The sequence below is a fragment of the Zea mays genome, chromosome 7, assembly GCF_902167145.1.
Source record: "Zea mays cultivar B73 chromosome 7, Zm-B73-REFERENCE-NAM-5.0, whole genome shotgun sequence".
NCBI lineage: Eukaryota > Viridiplantae > Streptophyta > Magnoliopsida > Poales > Poaceae > Zea > Zea mays.
The window spans coordinates 18,638,198-18,660,110 of NC_050102.1; the positions used below are offsets into that span (position 1 = coordinate 18,638,198).

At 46.8% G+C, this 21,913-nt stretch overlaps 1 protein-coding gene and 1 pseudogene across 4 annotated transcripts; both read right to left on the reverse strand.

The window, feature by feature from the left end:
* Positions 1–10,629: 10,629 nt before the first annotated feature.
* Positions 10,630–18,962, reverse strand: LOC541682 ((S)-adenosyl-L-methionine:delta 24-sterol methyltransferase). Of its 4 annotated transcripts, none has more exons than XM_008653609.2 (14): positions 18,649–18,962; positions 17,524–17,637; positions 16,250–16,316; positions 15,818–15,891; positions 15,575–15,659; positions 15,432–15,487; positions 12,888–12,942; positions 12,748–12,795; positions 12,298–12,381; positions 12,015–12,215; positions 11,709–11,834; positions 11,436–11,533; positions 11,058–11,145; positions 10,630–10,978 (listed from the first exon to the last, which is right to left on the reverse strand). In XM_008653609.2, the coding sequence occupies exons 2-13, from the start codon at positions 17,604–17,606 to the stop codon at positions 11,088–11,090; spliced, it is 1,035 nt and encodes a 344-aa protein (XP_008651831.1). In that variant the 5' UTR covers positions 17,607–17,637; positions 18,649–18,962; the 3' UTR covers positions 10,630–10,978; positions 11,058–11,087. The 4 variants fall into 4 exon arrangements, with proteins under 4 accessions (XP_008651831.1, XP_008651830.1, NP_001106071.1 ...); XM_008653608.3 differs by having other exon boundaries at positions 11,067–11,145; positions 18,080–18,816; NM_001112601.2 differs by having other exon boundaries at positions 10,631–10,978; positions 11,067–11,145; positions 18,649–18,857.
* Positions 18,963–19,984: 1,022 nt separating this feature from the next.
* Positions 19,985–20,460, reverse strand: LOC109941033 (uncharacterized; annotated as a pseudogene).
* Positions 20,461–21,913: the final 1,453 nt, after the last annotated feature.

A 21,913-nucleotide genomic window follows, 5' to 3' on the forward strand; every position in this document is an offset into this window, starting at 1 on the left:
AAAGAGAAAGCCGAAGTGCCATCCACAGAAAAAATGGAAGAGATAAAAGAAACAATTGAGGGCTCCAAGACATCAGGAATTTTGAGTCCTACAGCAGACGTTGAGACAATAAAAAATCAAAAAGTGCCAGCCGTAACTCCGAAAAGAAAGAGAATGGCTAATGTGCTAGATGTACTGGAAACAATCAAATCTTCAAGCACACCTCCGAAGAAGGCTGCTGTCACCCCTGAAACAGCAATTGAAATTCCTGGTTCTACAGCTCCAGAGCAAGAGATCGAAGCCGAAGCTGGGCCCTCAGAGCCCGCAAAGGTAAAACCCTTGGAAAGTGAAGCAGAAAAAATAACAACGCCAACTTTTGTTGAAGAAACCGGTGTTGTTGCCCCCGAAGCATCCCCCAAAATTCGTGATTATATTTTCCGTCATGCTTCGGGGAAAAAATTATCAGAAAAAGAAGAACAAGAGGCCCAGCACTATGCCCAAAAACTGAAATATCCAAAGGGGGCGTTAATATTTAATGGCAGTGGAGAAGAAGACTTCTTGTATTGTCTTCCCGACAGCAAGGAGAATTCTGTCTGCCGGGAGATGAGCAAGAGCTTCGGATTCCCGACTTTAGAAGACGGGCTCTCAGTGCTGTCGAAGAACGATCTGGCCGACAGCCTAGCTTACAATAGCTTAAAGGTACGATACATGAAATCCTTGTATTTTTCCGTTCGTTTAAACATATTGACACACACATGTTTCTCTTTGCAGGGCTTGATACTTAGCAATGCTCTCAGAGCACAAAAGGATGCTGAAGACGAAGGGTGTACTATAGCCCTGAGCAACCTTCGTTCCGAAGTAATTGAACTGAGGAACGAAGGTCTCGAGAAAGATAAAATATTACACTCATTGATAAATAAAATAAAGGAAGACGAAGCTATTTTTAAAGTTCAAGCTGAAGCTCAGAAGCGCGAAATTGAAGATCTTCGGAAGCAACTGGCCAGAGCTAAGGAAGAACGCATACTTGAAGAAACAAAGCGTGAACTCAGCGATCAATGGGCAGATCACCTAGAAGTGACTGTTGAAAAGCTTCGTTCGTCCAAAAAGAGATGCTATGACAAATCTATAGATTGTGTTAAGAAACTAAAGGCTAGCTTCGCCAAGGTCGGTGCATTCTCAAGTGAGGAAAACTTTTCGAGAGGCAATCCCGAAGGTGTCATTGAATGGATCAACCACGAAGCTGATGCCTTCGAAGAAATTTTAAATAGCCGAGGAGATATATGCGCCTTCTCTGGTGCCAGAGGGATTGCCACCATCCTGGAGAAGAAAGGCTGCGAACATGTAAAAATTTTAGCACAATCCGAAGCTGCTTTGTCTTTTGAAGATGCAAAAGACCCTTCGGCCGAAGCTAGTATAATTGGCGGAAAATTTTTTACCGATATCTGGGATAATGGTGGCCGAGAAATGGCCGGAGAAATTGTTCGAAGAAGTGAAAAGGGCATTCACGATGCTAGAGAAGTAGCTGAGGCTATTGAAAAGAGCGCAGAGGCCGGAGGTCAATTAGGTATTAAATAATAGTTTTTGTCGTGTTGTAATCTTAGGTTTTAAGATTTGTTTGCGATTTGTAATAGCAATGTAGCCGTGTCCTGTCCTTCCTCAGATCCTACTGAAGTATCTCCGGATGCTCGGCCTAGGGGTGACGTTGAGATAAAAAAGATGGCTGAAGCTATTTTGGATGAAGTTGTCGATCGACTGTTGAACGAAGCTGCAGAAGTGGTACTCAGGGAAGACTAAATGCTATTGTAAAAACATTTTAAATGTAACATGTGTAATATCTTGTAATCCTGTATGTAATATATTTGTTTTATTTTTCTTTGCGGTTCAATTCTTTACGATGCATGAAACTTTACATACGTACCGTTTTTTAGTCTTTGGCGAAAAAACACCTTCCCTTCTTTTCATGCTTCGTGAAGAAGAATTACCATTGATCACAACAATATCCGAAGTATCCCGAAAAGTGTTGAAGCTTCGTAGAAACATTCTTCAAGGCTATACTTCAGAGATCAATATTGTTTCTCCTTGTGACTTGGCATAATTTGCCCCTTTTTCAAAGCGTTTTCCCGAAGATTGATATCATATCTCTTTCCTATGCCACATGCAGTATGATGTATGATGCTTATGTTATGCAAAGATGATGTGATGATGTTATGCTATGTAAGGTAATATTCCGAAGGTACACGCATGTCTGCGCGATAAAGCACAATCTTTTTGTGAATCAGCGTTGACTTTTCGCTGTAAGCCTCCCTTAGGAGCTTCTTCGCTTTTTACTTTAGCGGAATCAGCGTTGACTTTTCGCTGTAAGCTCTGCATCCCCTTAGGAACGACTTTGGAGCTTCTTCGCCTTTTACTTAGGCGGTATCAGCGTTGACTTTTCGCTGTATGCTCTGCATTCCTTTTGGAACGACTTTGGAGCAGAAAACTTACACTGCGCTCCCTTCGGAGCGGCTTTTTGTAACTTCGTCAAACTTACTCTGCGTTCGTTAGAACGACTTTTTGTTGCTTCGAAGAATTTTTGATAGTTCGAAGGTCCTTCTTATTATCACAAGACTTTGAACTTCGATCAATTTAAGCCTGTGGAGAAAACAACATATTTGTCTGTAGAAATCAACGAAACTAATTACACTAAACCTAAACAATGTCCTTTATTACAGAAAATAAAACTGAATGAAAAGGATTGCTATTAAGGTAGGATATTCGTCAATAGATGTGCTTTGACTCTGGCACAGTGCTATTGACTGTACGAGCTTCGGACTGCTCTCTGAAATCCCTCTAGTGTGGAGTATACTGGCTCCCTTCTGGCTGCTGGCCTTGTTGCAACGGAGGTGGAGGCGGAGGCTGTTGCCAGGAAGCTTGAGGCTGACTTGCCGAAGCAACAGAAACTGCAGGATGATTACCCACATATTCTGGGATGTAGGGCGAATGATACGAAGCTGTATGCATGACCTGCTTCGGCTGAGCCTGTTGTGCTGCTGCTTCAGCTATTTCCTTTTGCTTTTGAATAGTAACATGGCACATCCTGGTAGTATGGCCTTTGTTCTCACCACAGAATAAGCAAAAGATTCTTCTTGGTTGATCGCCAAATCTTCCTCCGAAGCCCCTAGCGCCTCTGCCTCTTGGAGCTGGAGGTCGGAAGGAGCTTTGTTGTTGCCCTGAAGCCTGTGAGGAGTATTGTGGCCTTTGCTACTGACTCCCTTTATCATCATTCTGAGTAGAATTGTGAATTGACCTGACATGCCTCGGGAAAAACCTTCCTCCGAAGCCCCTGGTCATTTCAGAAAACCTGAAAGCCTCCTCCCTTCTTTGACGAAAATCATTGTCAGCTCGAATGTATTCGTCCATCTTCTGGAGCAACTTTTCCAGCGTTTGTGGTGGCTTCCTGGCAAAATACTGTGCTGACGGTCCTGGCCGAAGCCCCTTGATCATAGCCTCAATGACAATCTCATTGGGCACTGTTGGCGCCTGTGCCCTCAACCGTAGAAACCTTCGGACATATGCCTGAAGGTACTCTTCATGGTCCTGGGTACATTGGAAGAGAGCCTGAGCAGTTACCGGCTTCGTCTGAAACCCTTGAAAGCTAGTTAACAACAAGTCCTTCAGCTTCTGCCATGAAGTAATCGTTCCTGGTCGAAGGGAGGAATACCAGGTTTGAGCAACACTTCTGACAGCCATGACGAAAGATTTGGCCATGACTGAAGCATTGCCACCGTACGAAGACACTGTTGCTTCGTAGCTCATCAAAAACTGCTTCGGATCTGAATGGCCATCAAATACGGGGAGCTGAGGCGGCTTGTAGGACGGAGGCCAAGGTGTAGCCTGCAGCTCAGCGGACAGGGGAGAAGCATCATCAAAAACAAAGTTCCCATGATGGAAATTGTCATACCAGTCATCTTCGTTGGGAAAACCCTCCTGATGAAGGTCTTGATGCTGAGGCCTTCGGTGTTGCTCATCCTGAGCAAGATGACGAACTTCTTCAGAGGCTTCGTCTATCTGCCTCTGCAGTTCAGCTAGCCTGGCCATCTTCTCCTTCTTGCGTTGAACCTGCTGCTGAAGGATTTCCAGATTTTGAATCTCCTGATCTAGATCATCGTCCGGAGGTGTTGGACTGGCAGCCTTCCTCTTCTGGCTTCGTGCCTCTCTAAGAGAAAGGACGTCTTGATTGGGGTCCAGCGGCTGCAGCGTGCCAGTCCCTGCTGCTGAAGCCTTCTTCGGCGGCATGACGAAGATGATGCTTGCCGAAGGTGTTAAAAAGCTCAAGAAATGGAAGTGAGTTCACCGGAGGTGGGCGCCAATGTTGGGGACTTGTTCTCAAGTGCTAAGAGTTAAGAACAAGGCAACATAGAAAATGTCAATCGTTAAAGTCCTTCGTCCTCCGAAGCATTATTTCCCTTAGGATATAATGGTTTACGGACGAAGGTTATAAAGGACGTTCATTATACAATGACGAAGGAGAAAATGCAAAGGATATAAAAGACAATATGAACGATTATTTATTAATATCAAGCATAAACAAAAATATTATTAGATTACAAGTGTACCTTCAATCGAGACGAGATGACAATACAAGCATGACGCCAAAAGTGAATGCCAAGTCAGCGTGCCCAGTACGGGGATACTGTTCACCTATTTATAGACATGGGACACAGCCCTTACAAAATTACATTCATGCCCTTTACATTTGATAATAACTCTATAGTAGTTTATCGAGGTCTGAATAGCCTTTTCATCTTTAAGTCGGTTCCACTCTTTGCTGTCGCGCCGAAGCTTTCCTGCTCGCACCTTCGGCTCTGTATCTATCTTCGTATTATTTCGGTCTACTGCAATGCCGACTTTAGCCCAAGGATACCTGTTCACACATTGTACTACAGAAATACTGTTAAATCCTGTTTTTGAGGACCTTCGGACGCCGAAGGTCCCCAACACCAGTTTTAAAATGCCACGATCTGTTCTGGTGCGCACGATCGTGATCTAACGTACAGAATTCCCTAAACCAAAATGTTATCCCCTGGTTTGATCCGACCCGTTCATTAGTCGATCAACGACCCACGATGATTCTCTCCTCGGATCTAATCCTGGCCACACATCAACCTTTCGATGGCACCAGTCACCATCCCCAACCTCCAGCTACCGCGCACGGCGGCGCTGCCCGGCGAGCGGCCGGATCGGCCAACCCAAACCGCGAGCTCAAGCAGGGTCAGTACATACACATGGAGCAGACTGAGGCGAGTAATCGGGAGTGCCTATTACCATGATTTGGGTGTTGGAGAAGCCGACCGCCACGCATTGGGGCCCGCGGCGGCGCATGGAGCTACCCACGGCGGCACCATAGTCGGCATCCCACGATTCGGCGTGCCAGAGCCCCAATCGCGCAACAAATCGGTCCCATGTGGAGTATGGAGGGCGGCGAACTTCATGGGTGTAAAAACTCACCGGTGACGAAGGCGGAGACGCGATTGCCCACGCACCGAAGCAACCCGCGGCTGTGATTGAAGCTCCGGTGAGCAATTCGTCGGGCCCCAGCATGGCACCACACCTGCGTCGTCCGCGAGCACGATCCTGAAGGTGCAGCGGAGCTCCCGAACCCGACAATGACGCTCAATCGGCGGCGCAGGCGCACGACCACCACAGTGGCTGAATCTTCCCTGTGGTGACGAGATCACGGCAGCTTCCAGAGGATGATTGGTGAGGCGAGGTGACCACGGCCCGCTTTATAATCCGCACAAGGTCCGTAGATCACGGCAGCTGGCATCCGAGTCCGGGAATCACGCGGGCTCCGTTGAGATCGTACCCGATCTACGCGAGGAGGAAACGGGGAAAGGGATGACAACACGGGACCACTAAACAGTCATCGGAGTCGAGCGCACATTTCGTGAGTCCGACCAGTGGACCCCACCGGGCAGTGCCCTGCGCACGCGTTCAATTGGGACCGGCCGAGCGGCCCACGCGGCTAGAGCAGCAGGCTGGGTCATATAGCAGAGCTGGGCCGATGGGGTGGCTTTAGGCCCAAACGTTGTTTTCTCTTTTTTTATTTCCTGTTTTCTATTTCCTTTTCTCTACCCCTTCTTTAGATTTGTAAATTTTCAAATTCAGTCATGAGTTGGGTTTCCAAATTCAAATTAAATGCATAATTCAAAATCTAGTATGATATGCAATATATTTTATTTTTATTTATTTATTATTTAAGCCATTGCCTTTTAAATGTGTAAATCCCACATATTTAATATAAGGAGCATAGTTTTACATTGTATAATCTCTATAAAGAAATTTCTCTTACACATATCCTTATGGACACCTATATAATTTATCAAGTGATAATTTATTTCATATAAGAACTATTTTGTTAATCCTTTTATTAGAAAACTTTTATTTTTGGAGATGTGACTTCAAAAGTTATGGGAATTAAAAAAATATTCTAATTCAAGATCTTTGGAAAAATTTTACTATAATTTTCAGAATGAGATTTTGAGGTGTTACAGACCAACACACACTTAGGTATCTCTTGCTAGCTTTACAAGTCACTAGAGAGTTTAGAAGGAGATGAAGAAAGCACGATTAAAAAGCCAAGCAACAAGAGCAACAAATGAAACACAAATCATACTCTCTCAAGTCACTAATCATTAATGATCACTTGTCTTAATTGTGGCACTTGGAGAGATTGGAAGCTTTGAATGTGTCTTAGAATGGATTGCTAGCTCTTGTATTGAATGTGTATGAGTAGAATGCTTGGATGTCTTGAATGGAGGTGGTTGGGTTGTATTTATAGCCACCAACCACTTTCTAGCCATTGCTCCTTTTCTGCTGACCACGGACGGTCCGCGCCTTTGGTCCGGACAGTCCACCCCTGCACATCAATGGTTGAAATCGCAACGGTCAACAGTAACGGCTATATCAACGGCTATAGTGCATCTAATGTGTTGTCAGATGTCAGATAAATCAGTCGCGGACGGTCCGGTCGTGCACCCCGGACGGTCCGCGAGGACGCTAAAAATGCATTTTACTGAACCTGTCACCTTTAGGTTTTTCTAGTTTTTCAACGGGCGGACGGTCCGCACCTGAGGGCGGACGGTCCGCACCTGAGGGCGGACGGTCCGCACCTGAGGGCGGACGGTCCGCGCTTGGTCTCGGATGGTGCTCGCTTCTCCTTCGAACAGTCTGTTCCTGTCCGAGGCTCACCCTAGTGTCGCGGACGGTCCACCGCAACGGCCCGGACGGTTCGCGCGTAGGTGAATTTCCAAAAAATTTCTCCTGTCCAGAATAATATACGGTATTCCAGACAGTCGAATTAAAATAGATGGTCGACTTAGAATAGATGGATATGAACTTTATGCACCTGAGAAATGATCAATTAGGCAAACTAGTTAGTCCATGAGATTTGTGATGGGCGTCAAACACCAAAATCGATTACAGGAAATGGTTGAGGCCATTTCCCTTTCACTCACGCAAGCTTCTAGCATGGGACTGCCCACATTGAATGCGGGCAGGATGTGCGCCTGTCTGCACCAGTGACAGGCGGTGTGTGCCCCATATTAAATGTGAGCAGCGTGCGCAATCTGCAAGGCATGGGTCGTGCCAGTAACCCAAGCGTTACCGAGCAAGGCCATTGACTCTCTGTGCCACGCATGGGCGCCTCTCATCATGACTACTATTGTTCCCGCTATAGAGAGGATCGAAGAAGAAAGGCGGAGGGGACATGACGACACCGGCCACGGTCCATATACCCATGTAAGCACGCTGACGTGCTAGTCTATGACGTAGCCTACGCCAGATCCTTCGCCCCGCATGTCGACAAGACAGGGCGACGGTGCGACTGATCCAGAATCCACACGGTGACCAAGAGAAGATATCCACCCACCATAGGAGAAGATCTCAGTCCACTAGTTGTATTCATCCCTCCATAACTCCGTTATTATATTCTAGGGCCCACCTGTTGGGGCCTACTGATCATGTGTGTGCCTCCCTTAGGCTATAAAAGGGAGGGCACACACGCTATAATGGGGGACGAGCTCGAAGATAGACACTTGAACTCTTAGGGAGACATCTTCATCCAGACCCAAGCTTTCTCAAGCTCTCAGCAATATGACTCAGTGGAGTAAGATATTACGCTCTGGTGGCCCGAACCACTCTAAATCCTTGTGTGTTCTTGTGTCCGTTCATCTCATCAGGCAAACTCTTGGTTGACCCCTATTCTTAGGAGTTAGGATTAGGTTGGTGCATTCCGCCACCCGGCTGTAGTTTACTCTCCGATACATAGTACCTTTATGGTATAGGGTTACTACATTGTCCAAATATCTCATACATAGAACCAAAATTAATAGCTTAAAATATATTTTGATAAAAATTACTAAATAAAAATTAAATACTGCATAATTACTCACTAACTAGTACAAAAGTACTCACTACATAAAGATTAAGTAAATAAGTTTTACATAATAAACTAACTACAAAATCCCTAACTACCTAAGCGTGTAACATATGAGTTACTAATTAACTAACTAACTCATATAAATATGTTACTAATTAAGTTAATAACTAAAGTATTTATCAATAAAAACTCACCTTCATCGGACAGAGGTGGTGTAAGGGCCAAAGCGGTGGGCAAGGATCGACGTCAAGGCCCGAGCAGCGGGCAGGGTGGGTCTAGAACCTAGAGTGATGCTAAAACTGGAGCTACAAGCAGGGAGGTGTCAGTGAGGCCAAGGCTGGGGAAGACGTTGGGTGGGGTCGAAGATGTGCGGCACCGGGGAAGGTCAGGGATGGGAGACGTCTAGCAAGGTTGGTCGGCACCAGGGAATGTGTTGGGTAGGGTCGAGGATGGGCTACGCTAGATGGGGTTAGGGCTAGGCGCTAGGTGGGATCATGGTAAGGGGTGGTGCTGGACGGGGTGGAAGCGAGGGTGCCACCGTTTCTTGTGGCTGACGACGGATAGAGGACATAAAGCATGTAGTGTGGTTGCATGACGGTGAGAGGCGAAAAAGAAATGAGAAACAAGAGAGCAGAGGAGAACCGAGCAATATAGGAGACCTCGACGCCATCGATCTATGGCTCCAAGGTCCCACCATGTCATCGTCCACACTAACGACTGGTGTGACACCTTGGCGTCATGACCTATGGCGTTGAGACAAGTAATCTTAGCATCATAGACCATGGCACCTACTTTTGGCCTAAATATGGTATTAGTTCCTCTGGATGTCCAAACATGGATTTAAAAAAATTGTAAAAATACAAAAAAAAACTGGCAGCATGGTGTACAAGAGTACTTTGTATTTAGATCTAACTTATACTCCTTTCGATACACGTACTGAAGAGTATATAAGTACTACTAGTGGTATATGGCCAATTGTGTCGTGTTTAATGGGCCAGCACAAGGCTCAGTCATTTTGGCTTAGCTCAGGCACAGCACAAGGCTCAGTCATTTTGGCTTAGCTCAGGCACAGCACAGCTTGGTCCAAATCGTTCTCGGACCGACATAGGGGTGTTTGGTTAGAGGGACTAAACATTAGTCTCTAGTTTTTAGTCTCATTTAGTCTCTTTTTTGTCAAACACTAGGACTAAAATATGGACTAAAATGATTTAGTCTTTAGTCTTTCATATAGGTGCTAAAAAAGACTAAAAGTCCATAATTATCATGTTGCCCTTACCTTTTTGTATAGATAACTAATATTATGAGTATATTCTAAGGGCATTTGAGTCTTTAAACAATGTATTTAATGATTTTAGAATCTATTTAGTCTCTAGAACTAAACATGTAGGGACTAAAGTTTAGTCCTAAGACTAAAGTTTAGTCCTAGCACTAATTGAAACCAAACATGGCCATAGTATATAAGTCATTCTATGCTTGGACCGACTCCTAGACATGGTCAGGTCGGCTCAGGGCGATTAATTTTTTTATTTTTATCTATAGGATTTCATTGGAATTTGGGTTCGGATGTGTAAACAAACACTAATTAGTTGCTCGTACAGTTTCTATATATGATATACAGTTTCTTTAACACAATTCAACATGAGCTGAGCTGCAATGGTTAGAGACCAGACCATGATTCAAATCTCCAAGCTAGCAACAATTTTTATATATTTCACTGGCGCAGAGACGCTACACGTGGGCAGAGACATGACTAGGGCTGGAAACGAGCCGAGCCCGGCTCGGTGCGGCTCGGTGTCTGAACGAGCTCGGCTCAGCTCGTCCATTTCACGAGCTGGCAAAAGAGGTTCGGCTCGGCTCGACTTTGGCTCGCGAGTCATATTCTGGTACTTACCGTTGCATTATTTGATGAATTAACATTATATAAATTTAAATTATAGAATTATCATTCTATATTATGAGTAAATTAAATTATAACTTGTAATATATCTATCATCAAAGACTAAAAAATGAGCTATTATCCATAAAATTATCTAATATTCATTATTATTCTATAAATTGATCATTTTTGTGAGGCTCGCGAGCTGGAACGAGCCGGCTCGGCTCGGCTCACTGCAAAAACAAGCTTGAAGAAGAGGCTCGGCTCGGCTCGCGAGCCGTCCCGAGCCGAGCTGCTCCGAGCTTGAGACGGCTCGCGAGCCTCGAGCTAATTTTCCGGCCCTAGACATGACGCATGACAAAACTCCTGCTTTATATTAAAAAAAAGGATGGAATAATTATCACTAGTTGCTCACATACCATGCTGCTTAAACATTTCTCTTTCAGTAGTAGCCCTTACGGTATCCATGAAGTACTCTTATGCAAACCATCTTATTTATGCCACTGAGAGGTTTATGGCGAAAAGGATTCCAACCCCCACCTAGAAACGAATAACCTCAAGCAGCAAAACAACTGAATAAACACAAAGCTGAACAGTTACTACACTGTTCGTTAACTTTCCTCCTACACAGGAGAGCTGAAGGTTTTCTTGATTCCAGGTTCCCTCTCCTCGGCTTCTTCGAAATGACCACTTGCCTTCTCTCTCTGAAAACCGGCAACACAACAACTTAGAAACTGGTCACGGAACGAGGAAGACATGGATCTGGGAAGCTTACAAAACCACCTTGCTGACCTGAAAAGGTGATCCAAGAGCTCATTCCAGAAGAGGCTTCCGAACAAGAAAGAAGTACATTGGCGTGAAGATCTCCTTCCTGTAGTTGTTTATACAGCAGTAAGCAAACGCAAGGAAAGATTCGACGGAAACGTAGAGGAGGATACTACCAGAGGTAATGAAATGTTAGGCCCTGTTTGGAAGCTAATAGTTTAGTCAGCTAATAAATTGTTAGCTAGGTTGAGCTAACTAATATACTAATTGTTAGCATTTAGCTAAGGTATTAGCTGTGGTTGTTTGGAACCTCTACAACTGATTTTAGCAGCTGACTATTAGCTCTAGAGGTTCCAAACATGACCGTCTTTCCTAGCTGGAAAAAAAAAGACTTACTTTCCGCCCTCTACCAGCCCTTCTGCAGCCTTCTCCAGGAAATTAGAGACCCTCTCACTGCCCTGCGGAGCAAGACCAACGTACTCCAGGGCCTTGACCTGAACAATATCAAAAACATACCATCAGTGCCAAATCATAAAGCTTCTAGTATCCCCTAACTATGAGCTGTCATCCTAATGATAGAGAATGATAACTTATTTGATTGTGCAGAAAAGATTTGATAGCACAACTAACAAATGAAGTATCTGAAAACAAACTATTCATTGGGCTCACCATTGTGCGGGTAATCATGCGTCCCACAGAGGTCAAACGGAAGCTACTCAGGGAGAATCGGCTTGGATCCAAGGGCAAGTACCAAGGCAAGGGAGAATCTTCAGCAAGATCCTTATCCCAAACAACCTGCATAATGAAGAAAGACTTACACATCTACACACACCAGCTAAGCTACGAAACCACATCATACCAAGAAGAATGAAATGACAGTAGTGGATATTCCCCCCCCCCCCCCCCCCCCTTCCCCAAGGTGGACTCTAGAAGAACATGATCAGAAAAGAGAGGAAAGCATGCTATCTGTCTTACCTCAAACCCGGCGTCTTTTACTGCCTGGAGACATTGCCGAGTGCTTCTGATATCTGGCAGGCCATTGCCAAGCTCAATTTCATCCTTGATCCTTTTGTGGGTTGCATTGTTAGGATCATAGTGATCCGTAATGCACCACTCGTACACGGCAAAGCACTGGCCAGGCTTCAACACACGATATATCTCCTTGTAGCAACCAACCTTTGCAAGAAAAGTAGCAGTTCAATTTTTTCCATTACAAGAGGAAACAAAGTTGATGATAAACCTTAGTAAAGAATCTTACTGGATCAGGTGCATGACATGTTGCCTCAATGGCGTAAACAGCATCAAAAGTGTTGTCATCGAACGGCATCTTCATGAAGTCCGCCTGCATTACAGGCACATAAGTGTTGCCCTTTAGTTTAACAAGTAATTCAAAGAACTCCATCTATAGGCATCGAACTTATGTTAAAAAGAATGGCATCTTCACAAAGTATGCATTTATGATATAGCAAAACATGGACAGTATTCTAAGCTCCATCGAAAAACATCAACTTTGCAACTTCTTTATACAGCATTGTAAATGCATAGAGCAGTTAGTGTAACAAAATTTGCTCTAGAAAAGGCTAATAACTTTATTATTTTCAACAGAAATAGCAACTGCAAAGGACAATAGGTTAACACCAAAGGTAACTGAAAGAGTAGCAAGAGCTAAAGCAAGGAAGAAATGTGCTAGTGGATAGGCTAAGTGTACCTTGACAAAATCACATGTTCCACTAATTCCTGCTAAACGGTTGAGCTCCTGAATGTTGAAACATCATGTTAGCATATGAGCAACATGATAAGTATTATAACAGTGAAAGGTGTCGATTAACAAATGTGGATTCAAATAACCTTTCCCCTGGTTATCTGGTATTCGTTGTTATTCAATCCGGTAACTGAAGTTGAGCTGCGCGAAAAACATTGCATGATTCAGTTGGCTGCGGGTTTTAGCAGAAAATGGATCGTTACTGAAATGAAAGAAGTGCGTAAATAAAGACCAAGAGAAAGCACTGCCTCCAAACCAAATCTACCATAAGTGCTAACTTTTACTACCTCTGATTTCAAGTGTATGTTGTTTAGGACATGTACACGATGTCTAACATGACATTTTGTAAAATATACCATTTTGTGTCAGGACCTGCCAGGGCCCAAGGGGGGCTGCGGCCAGGACCTGTCAAGGACCAAGGGGGCTGCGACAAGGAGCAGCAGCAAAGAGCGTGGGTCAAAGGATAATAAAATTAGTTGAGATTATCTAGGAGATTAGTTGAGATTATGTAGAAAGGTTATCAGTTAGTAGTTTGTTTAGAGTTTTTAGGAGAGTTTTAAGGAGATAAGGATCTCTACCTCTCTAGCTAGATAGGGACAGCGAGCCGGCATATTTATGTAATCAATGGATGAAAAATATAGTAGGCAAGAATTAGAAGGGAGACGGTTGTGGGCAGAGGCCCCCGACTGTCGTTCCTGTCCATCAATCCCCCTCTCCAATACCCTCTATGCATCTACTATTCATTGGCGGGTATTGTTCACCGCTCTGCCTCCACCAGCAGCTCCAATCCCTCACCGATCTAGCAACCATAACACTGGTATCAGCTAGCTTGGGTTTCGATCCGATCTCATGGCTTCTGCTACCAATTTCGCAGCGCCGTCCTAACAACCGGTGTCCCCATCTCCATGGGCTGCGCCGCATGCCACCTTCATCACGCCGTCCTAGCAACCAGCGTCACCATCTCCATGGGCAGCACCAACTGCCAATTTTGTTACCACATCCTGGACGCCGGCATGCCCATCTCCAGGGGCAACGCCAAATTTCGTCACGTCATCTTCGCTGACGGCGTCGGCGTCTCCGTCCCCATGGGCGACGCCACTAGGGGCAGCCACAGCTCAGCAATCACCAGCTCCATCGATGGGGGACTTGTGGGCCAACATAAGGGCTGATCTTGCAAAGATGCAAGCCTCGCTCCGGATGGTTGAGCAGGGGCTGTTGCAAATCAAGGCAGCAATGCAACATGAGCAGCATGTGGCGTTGTCCGGCTCTAGACGTCGGCGGTTGTGAGCCTACATGTTGCTGCTCGTGGCTTCCTTGCACGACGAAGAGTGCGGGAGATGCGCCGGCAGATGCTCAAGGCAGCCTTGGTGATAGTTGACCTCGACACAAGGGGGTGCGACCTCGCCCTGTCGGACGGCCAATAACAGCGGCGTCGGACCGCTGTCTCCAAGTGCAAGCATGGTGCGTGTCCCGCGGGCGACGAACTTCAACTCTACGGCAGCGGCGGTAGGGAAGGCGCTCCCCTTGTTATCGGCAAGGGCGCACTGCTTAGCACTACCACATTCCGCTACCGGCCGCCACGAGGACGCCTCTGCTGGTCATTGTTGCGACCTATTCTAGGTAGCCATCCATGCGCTCCCCTTTCGTCCAGATGGCGCCCATGGGATCCCAGTGGCTGCATACGTGCAAGTCCAATGCTCGTAGAGTGTCTGCCTTATTTTATGGGGTCAAAAACAAAAATTCGTATTCGGAAAAAAATAAGCCAAGATGTAAAAGGCGTGTCTTCTAGATGTTTGGTTTTGGGTCAAGTAGAGTCGGTCTTTGGGCACTCGTCATGCTGCAGCTCGAGGACAAGCTACTTGTCTAGGAGGGGTGTAGTGTCAGAACCTGTTAGGGCCCAAGGGGGGCTGCGGCCAGGAGTCCAGGACCTGTCAAAGCCCAAAGGGGTTGCAGAAGGAGCAGCAGCAAGGAGCACAGGTCAAAGGATAAGAACATTAGTTGAGATTATCTTGGAGATTAGTTGAGATTATCTAGGAAGGTTGTCAGTTTAGTAGTTTGAGATTATCTAAGAAGGTTATCAGTTAGTAGTTTGTTGAGAGTTTTTAGGAAAGTTTTAAGGAGATCATGGTCTCTAGCTATATAGGGGCGGCCAGCTGGCCTATTTATGTAATCAATGGATGAGAAATAAAGTATGCAAGAATTAGAAGGGAGAAACCATCCTCTTGCTCGACCGTGGGCAGAGGCCCCCGGTCGGCGTTCCTGTCCATCGATCCCCCTCCAATCCCCTCTATGCATCTACTGTTCATTGGCGGGTATCACGCCGCCTCCACCAGCAGCTCCAATCCCTCACCGATCTAGCAACCATAACATTTTGAATAGCGAAAAATACATATAATTGAAGTCTTTATCATGATGAATGTGGTAACTATGTGTTACATATTGATTGTCCAAGTTCAACAAAAAAATTGAGAAGATAGAATCCTAAAAGGCTAAAACGGCCTACATTGCAAATCAGAGAAAGTGATAATGATTAATCAACCCTAACACATTGGCCACGTGTGTTAAAAAGTTACAGACGAGGACATCACAATGCACAAGCATTAAAGATCTTGGGCTCCAAAGAATCAAACCTAAATCTTGCAATTTCTCTCAGTGGTCCACCTATTCCACAGCCCACATCTAAAACCTACAGTTGATAAATGAAACGGCACGCCTCTTGTTAGTTAAGAGCAAGAAGAACCACTGTGAATTAAATTTTAACAAGAAAACTGACCTTCATTCCTGGTTTCAAACCAAGTTGCAGGGCAAGAAAATGCTCATGTCGCTTGATGCTTTCACGTAAGGATTCTCCATTCCATCTAACACAATAAGCATACGTCAATTACCAAAGGCCATAAATAAGTAGAAGTATATAACATTATGTTAACTCTCTAGTTTATTTGGAATAGGCACTAAACATTTCATTTGTTCTGACAAATGAAGACCAAGATTACTCTTTATGGAAGGGAGTCCTCACCTGTGAGCAAAGTGGAAGGATTCACCCCAACCATACTCATAGAAGCTAGTGGCAAGATCATAGTATTTATTAACCTGAAAAATCAGGGAAATGTCAGCTTCTGATATATATCTTATCTCAAGTATGTAAAAATGTCAAGAAGCAAATAGACTCAGCTCCTATGATGGTAAGATTCATCAAGAGGCTATGCACACCGAAAAAAAATATGTTTCAGTGCCACTGATTTGTTAAACTAAAGATGAACTTCTGCCCAGCTTTTAACTATTTTTGTAACAAATATATCCTCAAAGAAATCTAATCAAATATAATTACAAGCTGAGAAATCTTCAGGTTGCACCAGCTGCAGCTAACTACAGAATCATAGTACAACTCAAATAAGGGTCATCAAATTTACACACAACACAAATTTCTCTCTTCAAAAGGTTATATTACCATATCAGTATAGTTGGACTTCCTTGCTTCCTCCTTCCCTCCATAGTATCCATGATATTTCTCATACCTGTTAAAATATATGCTTCAAAGATTAAAGATAAATAAAGATAACTAAGGAATAATGGTATTAGCGATTGTCTATCGCATTTATATGTCTAGGATTTCTCCTCGTAATGAGAACATGCAGTGATCTTGTAAACCCCAGTTGTGAGTTGTTTTCCCAATCTCTCTACAAATGGACAAGTGTCTACTGTAAAGGGAATGAACATAAGCATCCTTGAACCAGGATGGCTAGTTCCATTTAGCCATTTGAACAGTATGTTTCATGCGAAGGAGAAACATGAATATCTCGGTAGCTCCTTAATGGCATGTGCTATATGAAAGGATAGGCTAACAACTTAACCTGGCACATGGTGGACTATTGTGAACTAATAATGGACCAGAAGCTGTATAAAAAGTTCTGACAAACAGGAAGTATCATGGGCAATATAAATGGAACCCAGTACATTGCAACAACGAAACTTGGCTACAGATAGTGACATAGCAGAGTAAATACATCAGATGCTGACATTTTTCTGTACGCAACTATTAAGATAACAGTGACAGGCCTGCACATATGAAGAGCTAATACAGACATCTAGCCAGTGACCTGTGACACAAAGTACAGGATTTTAAAGCCCTCAGCTCTGTGTGTGTGTGGGGTGGGTGGGGGGGGCAGCTGAATTAATAGATGTATTGAAAGGTTCTGCTATCTAGTAACAAAAACATTTCGGTGATTAAAAAAGTCACAAATAATTGGCTGCTACAAAAAAAAACATTGGGGCGGGGGGCAGTTGAATTAATAGATGTATTGAAAGGCTATGCTACCTAGTAACAAAAGCATTTCGGTGACTAAAAACAGTAACAAATAATTGGCTGCTACAAAAGAGCATCTGAGGTAAGAATAAAAGTAATACAAATATCAGCTGATCAAGATCCTAACCGAAGAAAATCCTCTAAAAGATGATCCTACCAACAAAGTGAAAGCAAAAGGTGTTCTTTTATTTTATTTTAGACCTACAAAGTACAAATGCACAAAGAATAATCAAATCTGCAGGGCACAAAAGCAATTGGAATTTTTTTATCTCACAGCGACGAAGCAATTGCAATTATAAGAAGTAAAACTACGTGAACTCCTCTTTTATTATTCGTAAACATCGTCGGGAGCTTTGCAGTATCCAATAGAACAGAGACATGCCACCCGCAGAGGAAGCTGCCCAGATCCAGGAACGTACTCATCGACGGCCGACTTGACTTCCACCTTGTTGATCTTCCCTCCGAGGCCAGAAGCAAGATCCAGCGCTCCCGACTTGGACATCGTGTAGGCGGCCGGGACGGATCAAATGCACCTGCAATAATTGCTGCATGTCAGAGACCAGAGTCTCCACTCCACCCGTCTCTTCAAGATTCCGATCCACGCCAACGATATGTACGTGGACAGGCCCACAAAAAAACAAAGAAAAAAGGGAGAAAAGTGATGGCGACTGGGCGAGTGGTAGGCTGGTAGCCGGCTGGCAGCAATGCACAGCAGAAAACAAAAGGATTCTAAAGATGCGGACAAAACAGAGTGAAAGCAAACATGTCAGCATCGAAGAAAATTTGGGAAAAGCGCTAAACTGCATTGGCGCTCAGGCAGGCAGGCAGGCGAAGGAATCGTCAGAGAGCTGGACGGATCGGGGACGAAGAAATCAAGAACGGCTTGGGTCTCCAGTATCCAGGGGCGGAGAAACGATTTTCTGCAAGGCCGACGGGCAAACGATTTCGGACGTAAAGGGGAGGAAGAAAGCTAACCCGTGAGCGGAAGGTGGCGCGCGGCAGCGGACAATGCTCGCCGGGGCGGGTGGCGCGTTCACTCTGTCCGAGCCTCCGAGGTAGAGAGGGGTTCCTTTCCTGCCGACTGGAGGAGTAGATTTGGCGAGGGCCGTGTGGGGATGGATCCACACTACGGGCTAGGAGGTGCAGCCGTGCAAGAGGGGATTTGAAGATGAGGACGAGCGGCGGCCGGCAAGGTGCGCTTGGTTGCGGTGGCAGTGGGACCTGGTGCGCCTCTGCTAGGAGCCGATGGGATCGGGGATCGGGACTAGTGACAGCCGTTTAATAGGGCATGTAGCATGTAGATTCGGCCCCCCAGCATCAACACGCACCGCGTTCCGAATCCAAACCCAGGCACGGCCAACCCCCAAACGAACGAAACCAAACGCACAAGCCAAAACCACCTCGATAATTCACGCAAAAACCGAAACAAACTTATGCAGGTGAAGCCTATGCAGGGCAAAACCGTCTCCGGAGCACCCCCCCAGCCCAATGCGAGGAAGGTAGCAGGAGGGCCTGGTCGAGCTCAACCAGCGCGGCAAACTTACCGTGGTCCGGGCGTGTTGCAGTGCGAGGAGCGGCGGATTCGGCGGGGCGCGTCCCGGGACGCCGCGGGCGGCGGGATCTGGTGCCTGCCGCCGGCTAGATCGGGCTAGGGCTCGCGCTCGGCGGTGGTGGGAGACGACGAGGTGGAGGTGGTGGTAATCTAGTGGAATGGGAGAGGAAGGAGAGACTGAGAGGGATTTAAGCAGTGGCCACTGGCCAGTGAGATTAATTAAGGCTGGCGGAGTATAACTACTATTTTTGTTAAGGCTTCGTGGGCTTGGCAATCCCCACGGGTGGGTTACAACATTGGGCCGGCGGTCCGGCCAAGCCTAAAATGGCATGTTTATATTTCGAGGTGGCCCGTTTAAATTTTGGGTCGGTCCAGACCGTTTAAATTTTGGGTCGTGCCGGGCGTCCATGGCCTGTCACGTAATTGGTTAAATGTGTTAGGGTTATTTTGGGCGACCTAAAATTATAAAAAGCACGAAATTTAATTTTTGGCCCGAAATTTATATTAGGACCCGAAATTCACCTCATAGCCCTAAATTCAAAACAAATTTAATAAAAGATAACTATTAAGAGGAGAATGTAGACTGCCCCCGCCTCAGCAGCCCCCGCCGCGAATCCCGCGCACGCCACAACCGCCGCGATGGATCCAGCCCCCCCCCCCCTCCCCCCCGCGATTCACCGCCCTGTCGTGGAAACCCTGCGGCGTGGCGAAGCGGAAGTCGCCGGAGACGTTCTTGACCTCGTGGTTGCCGAGGATGGGGAGGAACGCGCCTCCGCGTGTCTCGGCAGAGAGGGAAAGGCGGAGTAGGTATAGGAGGCGGAGCTCGTCGCCGCCGCGGTCGAGGATGTCGCCGAGCCGGACGGCGAGGGTGGGCCCCGCGGTCCATGAGGAGGAGGCGGAGGGGGAGTCGGGGGTGCAAGACGGGGGCACGAGGCCGACGAGGCAGAGCGCGGAGAGGGACTTGGGCAGGTCCCCGTGGAGGTCTCCGATGGCGATGAGCCGGGATGGACAAGGGATGAAGGTGGTCGGAGTCTTCGGGCGAGGAGGGAGCGAGGAGGAGGACGGGAAGGTCGGGAAGAAGATGCCGGACACGGCAAAGTCCACGAACGCGTCGGCGAAGGCGGATACGGCAGCCGGGAGGTCGCTGCAGGCGGGGACTGAGGGGGACGGGGTCACCACCATCTTTCTCTATTTGTGCTCCGGCGGCAGGGATTCCGGATTCGTTTTTGCGGCGTGCGCGGTTGAGCTGAAGATAGGAGGCGTTGGCTTCGTCTGCTTGATGGGCAGGAGTGGCAGCACGGGGATGTGGCCAGCCGGCCATGGCTGTATTACCTGTGATGAACGTGGGGGTCTCGCCCTGTCGTGGCCTTGGTCGATCCGGCGAGCGAATTCCTGGGCTCCCCTGATGAGTTTGTAGCTATTGTTGTTTTCGGTCCCCCCACACACACACGCGCGGCGGCGGTGCTGAAGAAGTAGCGGTCGTCGCCGTAGAGGCCCGGTGTGTCAGGCACGGCCGGCGCGATGCAGGGGATGAGGCGCATCACGCGCGCGGACGGGGTGCGGAACTGGAACACCAGCGCAGCACGCGCGCGGATGGAGTACTCGTGCTCGCCGCAGCGGAGCCGGTCGCCGCGCGTGCCGCCCAGGCCGGCGAGGCCGTGCCGTGGTCGTGGTCCTGGTGGCGGAGCGTGCGGAGCAGGCGCAGGCTGTGCGCCGCGCCGCCCTTCCGCGCCCACAGCACCGCCTGCCGCAGTAGCCGCCACGCCCGCGTCCTGAACGACGGCCTCTTCAGTCCCGCCGCCATTGCGCTGCGTGTCGGATCAGATGGCGGCGTCGGATGTGAAATGCCGTTGGATCGTCGCTCCATACTTCTTTGCTCGGGTGATTGCTTTGCTTCGAGTTCGAGATGAGTCGGACAGGGGGAGGGAGAATATATATAGGAGCTGTGGGGGCTGGCCGGCTGGGTGGCGTTGCTTGCGAGCTCCGGTTTGCAGCGGTGCGGGCGCGGGAGGAGGAAGCGAACGCGTTTAGCAGCCGCCCGCGCCGCTCGCGTTAAGCTGGACTGGACTGCTGGAGGCAGCAGGCACATGATTGGGTGGGGCGGGCGTGTCATGTGGGGCCCGTTCGCCAGGACGAAGGTGGCTATGGCACCCAGCGACCTGCCGGTTCACATTTTCGGGATGCTACTGTGGAGTCCGGAGGCGTCGGCTTCGTCTGCTTGATGGGCAGGAGTGGCGGCACGGGGATGTGGCTAGCCGGCCATGGTTGTATTACCTGTGATGAACGTGGGGGCCTCGCCCTGTCGTGGCCTTGGTCGATCCGGCGAGCGAATTCCTGGGTTCCCCTGATGAGTTCGCAGCTGTTGTCGTTTTCTGTCCCCCCAACACACACACACGGTTTTTGCCTAGGAGGCGGCGAGAGGATATTGTCCATCCATCCTTCGTTTTTTCAGATTATCCGGTAAAACCAGGTAATCTGAGTATTTCGCCAGCCAGTTCTGAGCTGTAATGCATAGTCGATGACCGGCGATTTGCATGATCGAATGCTTCCCACCCCTCCCCCTTTTATCAACCAGTCACCGATTTAAATACTGTTAGCACATCTCATCTCAAAATAGGATTATTATAATCATCGTATAAAATGAGAGATGTACCCTCTTTTTACAATGGATGGAGTCCACTATCTTGTCAAACGTAAGCTACGTTTTTTAGGAATATAAAATGGATGGCAAAATCAAATCGCTTTACCTTTGCCTAGCTGTTCATTCGGGAGAAGTGCCACTGTACCACTATGTGCCCTCGTGGTTTCTTCATTTATTTAATGCAATCCATATTTTCACTTTCTATTTAATGCCATTTTCTAATACTTGTTTGGACTTCATTCTCTCAGTTTATGACCCTAAACCCCTACTTTTTGAAGGTGACACATAAATTTGTTTTGACTCTTTTTTTTCTTTTCAAAATGCTTATCGTGTCCTCCTTATATTGTGTTTGTTGTACCTACATGACCAAGATATAAGAGCATTCAGAAAAAAAGAAAACACAATATGTTTTACCCCTTTGTGCTTTATAGTAATCTCTACGGCCCCTTTGTGTTCATACTTTAATAGATAAACTTTCTAACTAACGAGTCTGAATTATTCACTTGACCAGACAATAATGAAGATGTCGAGATGGTGGAGAAGGTACCAAAAGCTATTATAAGGTACACTAAGTTCATTGCCGGGTTATCGGAGGAGAAAGAGGTGAGCGATTCAA

Excerpts from the sequence above, each read along its gene's own strand:
- LOC541682 (XM_008653609.2), bottom strand. The coding sequence starts at position 17,606 with ATGTCCAAGTCGGGAGCGCTGGATCTTGCTTCTGGCCTCGGAGGGAAG. Across the intron at positions 15,488-15,574 it reads GTTTGAAACCAGGAATGAAG|GTTTTAGATGTGGGCTGTGG; the intron begins GTCAGTTTTCTT and ends TATCAACTGTAG. Across the intron at positions 11,146-11,435 it reads GGGCTGGTAGAGGGCGGAAA|GAAGGAGATCTTCACGCCAA; the intron begins GTAAGTCTTTTT and ends AAACAACTACAG.